The 12,607-nt window shown below is 42.9% G+C and overlaps 1 protein-coding gene across 1 annotated transcript in view; it reads right to left on the bottom strand.

Moving 5' to 3' along the window:
- The window catches only part of ADAMTS12 (ADAM metallopeptidase with thrombospondin type 1 motif 12), a 392,866-nt gene that overhangs the window by 188,713 nt on the left and 191,546 nt on the right, over positions 1 to 12,607 (bottom strand). Inside the window, exon 4 of the mRNA XM_019982926.2 lies at positions 154 to 350. Within this exon, the coding sequence (XP_019838485.2) occupies positions 154 to 350 (197 nt within the window). The remainder of the gene's footprint in view (positions 1 to 153; positions 351 to 12,607) is intronic.

Genomic DNA, 12,607 nt, shown 5'->3' with positions numbered 1-12,607 from the left:
CTAAGATCCCACAGGCTGTGCAGCCAAACAAATTAAAAAATTAAAGAACATAAAAGGACCACAAAAAGGTCTCTTATTTCTTATTTGGGGGGTGGAGCATTTCTAGTGATATCTATTCACCTGCTGCCCATGCCCTCACGAGGTCTGACATACCATGTTCATGATGGTGAGGATATAGGATTCCACGTTCTCCCTCCCGTGGTACTCAATCATCTTCGTGTCGGCCACCACCAGCGTCTCCACCCACCTCTCCTTGCTGATGGAACGCCGAGAGAGGCTTCTGCCTCGCAAGTGGCTCCTCTCCCACTTCTCTCGCAGTAGCTCTTGTTTCTGGGAGGTGCCAGGACTGTCTAAACATTAACCAGAAGATAATGGGTTCATTCTCTATGTCTCTCACATACTACTCACTTACGTTCATAAAGATACAAGGCTGTAAGTTTAAGTTGTGTTTAATAATGGTCAAATACAACATTCTTATCTACATGATTGAAATGGAAGAATACCATTCTTTCACTGAAATGGAAAATAATTAATATGACAAAGATAAGTGAAATTGGAATATGACAGGGAGGTTCAAAGTACAGCTCTGAAATAAATGTTACCTATTTTATCAAATATGTCCCTTATTATGAAAAAGATATTACAAACAAGAATGAGAACTTTTTCTTTCCCTTCTCCTCCTCCTCCTCCTCTAAATTATTCAGAGCTTACTGAATGCAAGGCAGGGTACTGGGCTTTAAAATGCCAAGTCATTTATCCTCTTGAACATCTGACATGCATACTGCTATCTCCATCTTGCAAATGTGGAAACTGATGCTCAAAGCAGCTGGTCAAGTAACTTCCCCAAAGTTGCACAACCCATAGTATCAGTGGAAGAACCAGAATTTTTTCTGCCCTAAAATCATGCATTTTCATATACACCACACTGGCTCCCACAGAGTAAACATGCATAAAACTGCAGAAATGTAAGCTGGAGAAGCTGCATGCGGTTCAGGACATTCTATTCCAAGAAGGTATAAAATGAGCTGGAGAAGATCTAGCAAAGGACAATAAAACTCTCAAGGCGACTCGTAGGTTTCAGAAAAGATTTAATATATGAGGATCATAGTTTGGAAGGCAAAACCCAGGAGAGGTTACAGAATCAGGAAGAAAACTGAAAACATCTTCAAACTCCCAGAAGTTTGAGAAGCACTGCCCTGAAACTTGAAAGAGGTCTGTTTAAAACCAAAACAAAAATGAAGTGCTACTTCACACATTGAGAAACTTACTGCCAAGTGGTGGTCAAGTCTGAAAGGTTTCAATGGGCTCAGAATGGCTTAGTGAGTGAGTGAATGAGTGAAAGTCACTCAGTCGTGTCCAACTCTTTGTGACTCCATGGACTATACAGTCCCCAGGCCAGAATACTGGAGTGGATAGCTGTTCCCTTCTCCAGGGGATCTTCCCAACCCAAGGATCAAACCCGGGTCTTCTGAATTGCAGGTGGATTCTTTACCAGCTGAGCCAGCAGGGAAGCCAAAAGGAGTTAGGGAGTAGACAAAAGATGAATTTACCAAAAGAATAAATAAGGCAAGAAGCCTGGGCTAATGGACAAGCAGAGCCCCAATCTTTGAAGATTTCTGTCTGGAAGACAGTGACACACTTGCTCCCTGCTCTCCTCAGGACCCTGGAGCACTGGCTGGAAGAACACGCAAGCAGAACAGGAAACCTCTCCACCCCTTCCTCACCCCTGGTGATGGCCACCCAGCCTCGGCTTGAAGACTTCTGGTGCTGGGGGCACACGTCAACTCCCAGTCTTCTCCTGCACTGCGCTAGAATGTCCCCCTTGTAATTTCCGTTTATTAGTCGGTCCTATTCTTTGAAGGTATCTATAACACCACCCCTTCCTGAGGCCCTGCCTCTGACTCGGAATTGGGACAATCAAAACCACGTCCTGCCCTCTGCCCACAGTGCTTTCTGGGTTGTAGAGATGATTACACTCATTTGCTCTGTAACCCATCCTAGTTCCTCATTTTGCTTCCTATGTGAAGTTAGGACACACTGCACTGACTAATATTTACAAAAGAGATGAGACACGATCATCAGTTCAGTCGCCCAGTCATGTCCGACTCTTTGCGACCCCATGGACTACAGCACACCAGGCTTCCCTGTCCATCACCAACTCCTGGAGCTTACTCAAACTCACGTCCATCGAGTCGGTGATGCCATCCAACCATCTCATCCGCTGTTGTCTCCTTCTCCTCCTGCTTTCAATCTTTCCCAGCATCAGGATCTTTACCAATGAGTCAGTTCTTCACATCAGGTGGCCAAAGTATTGGAGTTTCAGCTTCAGCATCAGTCCTTCCAATGAATATTCAGGGTTGATTTCCTTTAGGATGGACTGGTTGGATCTCTTTGCAGTCGAAGGGACTCTCAAGTCTTCTCTAACACCACAGTTCATCATAGGTCTAAATAAATTCAAATTTTATTCTTGGGCTTAATAAACTTGGGCTTTCCAGGTGGTGCTAGTGGTAAAGAATCTGCCTGCCAATGCACGAAGTGTTTAAGGGGAGACATCTAGCCAAGGGGGCAGTATAAGTAAGGATGACATCCAGTCTTAACAGAGGACTGACTTTCTGTAACCAGAAGCAGAGGAAGAGCAAGGACCTGGGCAACGTCCGCTGAGATGTCCAGGATGCCCTGTGCACCAGCAGAATGGAGGCCCTGGAGATACTAGGGCAATGCAAATAACTGAGTTTTTTTTTCCTTTACCCAAATGCTTTTAGCAGCTCTTCTCAAAGCTCTCTCACATTTAGCACTCTCTCAGGTAGTAGACAAACCTAGACAGTGTATTAAAAGCAAAGACATTCTTTGCCAACAAAGGTGCGTATAGTCAAGGCTATGGCCTTTCCAGTAGCCACATATGGATGTGAGAGCTGGACCATAAAGAAAGCTGAGCACCAAAGAACTGATGCTTTCAAACTGTGATGCTGGAGAAGACTCTTGAGAGTCTGTTGGACAGAAAGGAGATCAAACCAGTCAATCTGAAAGGAAATCAACCTTGAATAAGCATTGGAAGGACTGATGCTGAAGCTGAAGCTCCAATACTTTGACCACCTGATGCCAAGAGCTGACTCATTGGGAAAGACCCTGAGGCTGGGAAAGATTGAGGACAGAAAGAGAAGTGGGTGGCAGAAGATGAGATGGTCAGGTCACCAATTCTAGCTGATGATTGAATTAGCATCACTGATTCAATGAACATGAACCTGGGCAAATTCCAGGAGATGGTAAGGGACAGGGAAGCCTGGTGTGCTGCAGTCCATGGGGTCAGGAAGAGTCAGACATGACATGGCATCTGAACAACAACAGGTAGCAGGCCCATTATCTGCCACCTCCGTCTTAGACTCAGGGTTACCTGCAGACAGGAACAGACCAAGCCTTGAGGAAGTTGCCTGGAGGAGGCTCGAGTATCATCAGGAAGCAGGGAAAGTGAACACAGAGCAGAAGACTCTGGAAATTATATTTTCCTGTGTACTAGAGAGTGCCTGTTTAGCATGCCAGTAGTTTCCAGAGGCTACCTCTTCTGCTTAGGGAATTTTTCTAGGATTTGTCTCCTACCATGACTCAACTTTTCCCTCATCTGGATTCTTTTCAGCTGCCTTTTCTCAGAGTTCCCATGGAGAAGGAGTTTCAGAAGAATGTTTAGCTTAGAATGGTTTACCACTGATTGGATATTGGCCTTTAACTGGAACTACTGCTAGGTATGAGAACCAATTTCCCCCAAGAAGATCCTCTCAAGTTAGTCTTCTTCAGGCCATACTCTGTAGCTTCCAGATAAGTGAGACCTAGCACCCTTGTTCCCACCTTCTTGCCGCCAGCACGAGTGAATTCTTGGGACACAACTTGGCAAGAACACAAACACCAACAGCCACCTCTGATGGAGAGCCTGGCCTGTGAAGAATTTTTTTTAGATCTGATATTTACTGCAGTCATCCTTTAATATCCATAGGGAATTGGTTCCAGGACCCTGGCAGCTGCCAATATCCATGATTATTCAAGTAATTTATATATAAGGGGGCATCATGTTTGTATATAACCTAGGCACAACCTTCTGTATACTTTAAATTATCTCTAGATTACTTGTGATACTTCATATAAAGTAAATGCTATGTAGATAGTTATAAAAGAATATACATGCTACACAAACAGTTGCAGATGAGCAATAAATTCAAATTTTTCTTTTTGGAATCTTCTAGGCTTTTTTTTTTCGGAGGGGGCAGTATCTTCTAGCCAAGGTTGGCTAATCTCTGGTTGGTTGAACCTGCAGCTATGGAAGGTCAACTGTATTTAATTCTCAACAAATATTTGAGGTAAGTCTTATTCTTATCATTTTTAAGTGAGAAAAATGAGACTCAGAGAGGTTATATTTATTCAAATTTGTCCAAAGCCTCATAGCCGTTAAGCAGCATAAGAGCATTTTAGACAAGTCAGTCTGAATCCCATTTAAATTGTGGTGTGGAGGTGGGAATGAAGTTCCCAGGCAAGACTTGCCTGGAAAAAGGAAAAAGAATGCCTTAAGTCTAACAGAACCTAGACAGCTTGTCCAGGCCCACTATTTTTAAGATTTTTTGATGCAGACCACTTTTAAAGTCTTTATTGAATTTGTCACAATATTGCTTCTGTTTTTTTTATGTTTTGGTCCCAAGGAATGTGGAATTTTAGCTCCCTGACCAGAGATTGAATCAACCCTGCCTGCATTGGAAGGCAAAGTCTTAACCACTGGACAGCCAGGGAAGTCCCTGAGACCACCGCTGACTACCACCCACTCCCTGTGGGCCTGGCTTGGGCCACTTCTGCACTGAGCCACTTGCAAGTCCCAGAACCTTGGACAAATGTTCTCACCATCCCTGACTCCACCCTCATGCACAGGAAACTGAACTGAACTCCTACTTTAAATTTTTATTTTAGCTACGGAACACTTTCTTCAAACAAAGATTATGCAAAGAGCATGGAAAAGACCGTGACTACGATCCGGTGACAGATGACCCTGAGATGACCCTGAGAGGGGTTCCACGTGGCACAGGTTTAGGCCACCAGACGACACCATCTCTCGGTAACCTTTCAGCTCTGGTGCTGAGCTGAACCAGCACACCTTCCCATTACCCATGCACAGCTGTCAACAGTTGGCTGCCATCACACACCTGCAACCAGATCCCCTTTTTAGCAGGACACTGCGGCCTTTCCCAACAAACCTGAATGTCAATGCTGGGGCCATGTCCTTTAGCAATGATGGCTGAGCCGCCATCATTATGTGTCCTTCAGGCTGGCTTTGGATAGATTTGAAATGTCTCAGCTAGGAAATTCATTTTCATTAAAAAAAAAAAGTTTACCTCTTTTAATGAGAACTAAAAATATTTTTACACTTATGTAACAGACTATCCATTTCTCAAAACTGGCCACTACTAAAGTGGAAACAGCTGTCTTTAAAGATCAACAAGTGCAGCTACATGAATCTAAGTGTTAGTAACTGCTGCTGCTGCTGCTAAGTCACTTCAGTCGTGTCCAACTCTGGGCGACCCCATAGACAGCAGCCCACCAGGCTCCCCCATCCCTGGGATTCTCCAGGCAAGAACACTGGAGTGGGTTGCCATTTCCTTCTCCAATGCATGAAAGTGAAAAGTGAAAGTGAAGTCGCTCAGTCGTGTCCGACTCTTAGCGACCCCCTGGACTGCAGCCCACCAGGCTCCGTCCATGGGATTTTCCAGGCAAGAGTACTGGAGTGGGGTGCCATCGCCTTCTCCGTGTTAGTAACTAGTAGATGTCAAAAGCAAGAACCCCCCCAGGTTTAGGAGTGTGGACATAAATATGAGTACCTGAATAAATAAGATGAAACATACTCTCCAAGGGCTGACTGGTCTCGCCTGATGAAGTCCTAACTTCACTCAGAACAGCAAAAGAGAGGAAGGAAATCATGGACAACTTTGGAAATGTGAAACTCCCTTAAATAACAACATAGAAACCAAATCAAGTCTAAGTAAAAGGGAGGCTTTGAGATCTCTCTGGAGAGTCAATCAGAATGAGAATTTATAATCATTTTAATCCATTAGTATTGTATTGTAAATTACCACTTTCATTCATCACTAACATTTGGAACGATGAGGAATTCCCCTGATTCGAAATCTAATCCCCTAATTCGAAATCTAATCTTTCCCGTCCTTATCTTCTAATAAAAATGTACTGAGGCACTTCTCACCACGAAGACCAGATGCAGAAGAGGCAGCTGGGCACAGAAGGAAGACTAAGAAAAACTGAATAATCAACCAAGTGGATAATGAGTTCCAGCACACTTCAACATTGGTATAATTCTGGTGATACATTTTCCTCAGCTTCGTGACTAAGGGATAGGTGAATAAGTCAGGGACCTTCACACACACCCAAATGAAAATGTTAGTTGCTCAGTGGTGTTTGACTCTTTACAATCCCATGGACTACAGCCTGCCAGGGTCCTCTGTCCCTGGAATTCTCTAGACAAGAATACTGGAGTGGGTAGCTATGCCCTCCTCCAGGAGATCTTCACAACCCAGGAATCCAACCCAGGTCTTCTACACTATAGGTGGATTCTTTACCATCTGAGCCACCAGGGACCCAAAGCACCATGAAAGGCTTCTGTTAGGCTCTAGATCCTCAGTGGTGAGCTCTCCTTTTCTGCAGGTATCAATAAAGAGTTTATTCCCACACATTTACATTTTTAGGCAATGGCACCCCACTCCAGTACTCTTGCCTGGAAAATCCCATGGACGGAGGAGCCTGGTGGCCTACAGTCCATGGGGTCGCTAAGAGTTGGACACGACTGAGTTACTTCACTTTCACTTTTCACTTTCATGCATTGGAGGAGGAAATGGCAACCCACTCCAGTGTTATTGCCTGGAGAATCCCAGGGATGGGGGAGCCTGGTGGGCTGCTGTCTTTAGGGTCGCACAGAGTCAGACACAACTGAAGCGACTTAGCAGCAGCAGCAGCATGCAATTCTACCAGCCTATAAAAACTAACTATATTGGGAATCTCCAGATGGGAAATTTGGCACTGTTTCCCAGGGATTCTTGATCTTGGGACTGTTTACAGAACTCCTCTTAAAACTGAGACTTCCATGGCACATTACTTGGGAAATACAGCTTTAAGGAAGACAAGTTCAGGAAGAAAGTTAGATTAAATGGCTCTTTAGAATTTAAGAATCTGTTATTCTAAAATTATCTGCATGAAAATAAAGGGGGAAAAAAGTCTTGCCCAGAAGCTACAGAGAGAACAGAAATCCATGTTGCTTTAAGTAGTTTATGCTTTCTTCTGAGGTTTTAATGAAGGTTTACATATTGATGGACCAGAAAGACCTATTACATAAGTAGAGCCACTGAGGCAGTGGAAGAGACTGGAGATGAGTCTCTTGGAGAATGGAGCTATCTTCCATCTGTGGGGATATGGGTGATGGACCAGCATGGGACCATCTTACCATTTACCCAGGGCTGGTGCTGAGCTTCAGCAGGACCTTCTAAGGAAAGGGCCACTCTGAAACTCCACATCTACCTCCCTTTCTGGCTGTACTTTTTAAAGATTACTGAGCTCTCTAAACATATTACATGCTCAATAAATATGGTACAAACTATTTAACAGGCTTTTGTCAATGCTCACACAGACTTACAGCCAAGCACTGACACAGAGAGAAAAATGAATTGGTGCTCTCCAAACAGATCCAGGCCACTCTAAGGTGGTGGGCAACCTAAGGTGATTATCCTCATAGTTTCCCTTCTCCATTTGTCCCTTCTCTGTTATTTGTATCATGTCCTTAAAACTACCATGTCAAATACCATGTCATGTCTAAGGCAATTTCTGCTTGCCTTTATACTGACTGTGTCAGACTACCAGTTGCCCCAAATATTTGTTCTTTCTCCTTGAATTTTTGCTGGGAAGCTGGCCTCCTAGAAGAAAAACTAAATGTCCCAGCCTCCCTTGCAGTTAAATTCTGATCTATGGGATACGAGGCAGTGCTACATGAAACTTGCAGAATTTAAAGGGAAGGCATGGATACTTCTCTTCTTCCTCCTTCCTAGTCTGCATTGGGATAGTCTGGACAAGGAAGCAGAAGCCACATATCCAAGAAGATGGAACAAGATGGAAGACAGATGATAGAAGTCTGAGTCTCTGATGATTGTGGAGCACTATACCAGCCTCGGACATTTTATCTCCAGATTTCACTCATGTGAATGATAAATAAAGGTCTAGTTTTCATCTAGAATAAAAACTATTTTGTTTGCTCCTTTATCTCCAGCATCTAAAAACATAGTTCTTTGCACTCAATAACAATAATATTTTAAATAAATAAAACTTATATGGGGTTTTCTGCTACACATAAACATATCCTGAATGATATGATGATTAATCACCCCCTCCATGTTTGTAAGCATCTCTTCTCATTTACAACTCAGGAAGGGAGCTGCTTTCTTCTCCAAAAGGTAACATTTGATCTAAACCCTCAGCTCAGCAAGTTGATTAAATGTAAATAACTAGTGGGTTCTCTTTTAGTACCTCCACTCTGTCACTAGCAGGAATAAGACTGACCCACACAATAGCTTCTAGAAACACTACATTCATAAAGGTTACAGGTGCATTCTTGTTCTGGAGAAAACAATTCCATGAGTTCTGTGTATGGTTTTCCTAAGAGATCTGAAAGTACCAAGGTTGACTGTTTGGAAACTTCAATTCACATGCATTTTTTAATGCAGCAAGAAAATTCTGGGTGATGCCTAGCATATTGTTCATTTATTAACACTCTACCCAGCAGCATCAGAGGCTCAATGTATCTATTAATAAGAAACATAACAGTCAGCTACTTTCGCTGCAGCTACCTCTCAGATCACACATAACTGCTTGATATTTCACCAACTTGACTCCAGGGCTTAAATAGGTCTAAGCTCTTCCTGCACCCCCAGAGTCCCTGGATAAAAAATGTTAACTTGGCAAGAAAGCAACAGTCAGGCTATAAGTCATGAGTAAAGAAATCTGTGAGTGCACTAATCAGAGAAAGAGATTACAGAGACCCTGAGAAACCATCTGCCTCACTTTTGAGAGACAACAACAGAACAATTCCAGCCTGATGAGATCATTTTTATTATATTTATATCTGGTCATATTTACATAAGCATGTGTGTACAAGATACATACGTATGGATGTATTTGCAATTCTTTTCCCCTTGCTAATGCTTAATTTTACATCAATATAACGTCTTGCATAAAAATTTTACTATAACAACTTAGATTTGTACAGGCTTCAAAATGTTCTGTTATTCTCCTGGCAGAGTACATGGCCTTCCTCTACCCAGCCCTGGGCCCAAATTGGGACATTTCTTTACAATTTTCCTCTGCAGGTATTTTCTTTAATAGTTTGGTTGGTTTGGTTCCTACCACACCCATTCACTGAGAATGACACGTTTTCAAAGCTGGGGCTTTATGCGTGAGTCTGTCCATACTTCACCACCTTCTGTGAGCTCAGAAACACCCTCAGGACCTGACCTGTGGACGCTCAAACTCCAGAGCTCAGAGCTCCAGGCAGCCACTGTATTCTGCATTTGGTTAACCTCTGGTATCTGTATTCTCATTTCCCCCTCTTTTCTTTTATTTCCTTTCCTTCTTTCCTTCCTTTTTCCCTCCCTCCATCTTTTCCTCTTTCTTTCCTTCTGAGAACTTTACTCACATTCATGTCTACTCCACTATCTGTATTTAAAGAAAAGGACTCTCTTTCAAACCTCTTTATCCAGAGCTTTTAGGTTTTCCATACTGAAAGTAGAGACTAGGGGCTTCTAGTCTCCAATATCTTTGTGTCATTTTTCATGGTAAAACTCAGCCTCACTAGTACATTGACTTTATAAAAGTGTTTCTTTAATAAGGAAACATTACAGAGTATAGAGTTTCCAAGTGTGTTATAAGAATTTGCTTTCTAAATACCCTAAAGGCAGTGAATACACTGTTGTGTGTGTGTTTTCCTTAGCTCTCTGGGATATCACAGATCTGAGAAAGGAATTCAGGGCAAGAACTCAGGAGATATCAATTATAATCCTAGGGGATTTTGTATCAGTTGCAATCATGGATCAATTTGCTCTTGTGACTAGTGACAAAAAGAGGGACTCTGCAATTTGCTTTTTTCTAATGAAGGTCAGAATATTATTTATGTTGGGAATCAAGGGCACTTATCTATTATCAAATGAGCAAGTAAATGGACTTGTTATTGTTAATTCCCTTATTTCCAAGTTCTCTGTTTCATTTAATTTTTGTTCTGTGTGGATGAGCCTGCCATTTTGGAGAGCAACATCCTGAGAAGGAAGCCTTTCTATACAAGGAAGAACTGAACCAGTGTCTCAGTCATCCATGTAACTCAAGACTCAGCCTAGAGCCTGGCATCCTTTAAGTGAAGTCGCTCATCATGTCCGACTCTTTGCGACCCCATGGACTGTAGCCTACCATGCTCCTCCATCCATGGGATTTTCCAGGCAAGAGTACTGGAGTGGGTTGCCATTTCCTTCTCCAGAGGATCTTCCTAACCCAGGGATTGAACCCGGGTCTCCTGCATTGTAGGTAGACGCTTTACTGTCTGAGCCACCAGGGAAGTCACAGAGGGCATCCTTTAATAGGCAATAAGTATTTACTGAATGAGTATATGGATTCATTCACTTAATAATGATTTGTGGGAGAAGAGTTGTGCATAGAGAGGTAAAGAAAACAGGAAGTAATGGCATTCACATTCTAGTAAATCTAATCTGATTCATCTATTCATTCATCAAATGTGAGTCCCTTTTGGCCTGATTTTGGTACAGTGACAAAGATGAGTACTACTTTAGAGAAGCTGCAAGTACACATGCCACCCAAAGGGTTCATTTGGGCTCCACGAGATTCATGAATTTGTAAGTGCTGAACTGGTCTTAAATAGCTGTCTGAAGACAAAGGATACATCCAGGGTGACAGGATACATCCTTCACAGGTCTGATGACAGGCTTCAAAATCACCCTGGCCTGCCTACACAGGATGGGCTCTGTTAAGGGGCAGACACTGGAGAAGGACCATGGCATTATCAGGAAAGCCCTCCCTGCCCATGTCAGTACCAGGCAAGGACCATGTCAGTATCACGAGTCCCCCTTCATGTTGTCTCTCCTCCTCATTTTGGGGAGGAATTATCAGTTAAATACAGTTGATCCCTGAACAACACAGGTTTGAACTGCACCAATCCACTTACACATGGATTTTTTTCAAACATAGTACCTATATTTTCATTTTGTCCTGTGCTTAGTCACTCAGTTGTGTCCAACTCTTCACAACCTCATGGACTGTAGCTTTCCAGGCTCCTCTGTCCATGAGCATTCTCCAGGCAAGAATACTGGAGTGGGTTGCCATGCCCTCCTCCAGGGGATCTTCCCAACCCAGGAATCTAGCCCACGTTTCCCTCATTGCAGGTAGATCCTTTACCATCTGAGTAAAGGGAAGCCAAGAACGGTTCTTTAAATTAACTAAGTGGGGGTCGGTGGGGGAAGTTTGCTTTCAGTTAGAGATCACAATGTGTGGAATCAACAAAACTAGGTTTTGTGTCCTGATTCTATCCAAATGGTTTCAGCTTCCTACCCATGGGTGAGCCATCGAACAGCTCCTTTTTTGGGAGGCAGAGATAGCAGTAGGTAGATTTTCAGCTGCACAGGGGTCTGTACTTCCAACTCCTGTGTTGTTCAAGGTCATGTGTATTTCAAATGCTGAAGGTATCAATGGCCCAAAGAGGACGAATGATCTGGAAACCTGCAGCAGGAGTGTCCTGGACCAAGAGAAAGTCACTCACAGAGAGAACCAGAATCTATCCATGCAGTGCCGGGGCTACAGCCCAAGATACTCAAGGCCACCAGCTGATGGTCAGGGGCTGGTTCCAATAGAAGACCCATATCCCATAAATACTGCACTCAACCTCCTTTTACTTTCCTTGGGACCCTTTCATTCATTCAGGAGACATGCCATTCAACATCAAATGAGCCGTCACCTTAACAGTCATTTGCTCCTTCTTCTCAACCTCTATGCTTCTGTCAGCACATTTACCCACCTCCAGCTCCCAACCCCAAAGCAGTACTAACAACGACCATGCACACGTGCCCAAACTGGGCAAGTTCTGCTTCCCAAAGGAAACACTATTCTGAAGTGAGGTGTCTTCCTCACTCTAAAGGACAAGGAAACCCATAAAATGGGAGTTTAGTTTTGAAATTCCCTCTAGTTTTGAAATTTCTCAGAAGCTCATTAGAGAAAGTGAGCTTATGGGTAATTTTTTGTTTTGTTCACTCTATTGTTTTGCTTTTATAGTTAGAAAGATAAACTTCAAAAATATGGTGAAGACTTTCCCTTTTATATTCTGCACCACAATTTTATAATTTAATAGCAATGTTTTTCTGACTTTCCTCTCTAATTCTCTTGTTAATGTCTGTTCTTTTAACCAAGTAACCAAAGGCTATTCTCCCCAACCATCTAAAATGCTCCCCTAGCAACAGCAATCACATAATCATCTATGTAATTACTGAGAAGTATAAATCTACCCAATTTGTCTATTCATTCATTTCCT

The sequence above is a fragment of the Bos indicus genome, chromosome 20, assembly GCF_029378745.1.
Source record: "Bos indicus isolate NIAB-ARS_2022 breed Sahiwal x Tharparkar chromosome 20, NIAB-ARS_B.indTharparkar_mat_pri_1.0, whole genome shotgun sequence".
Lineage (NCBI taxonomy): Eukaryota > Metazoa > Chordata > Mammalia > Artiodactyla > Bovidae > Bos > Bos indicus.
The sequence above is the reverse complement of the archived record's forward strand: the minus strand, read 5'-3'. Positions and strand labels throughout refer to the sequence as shown.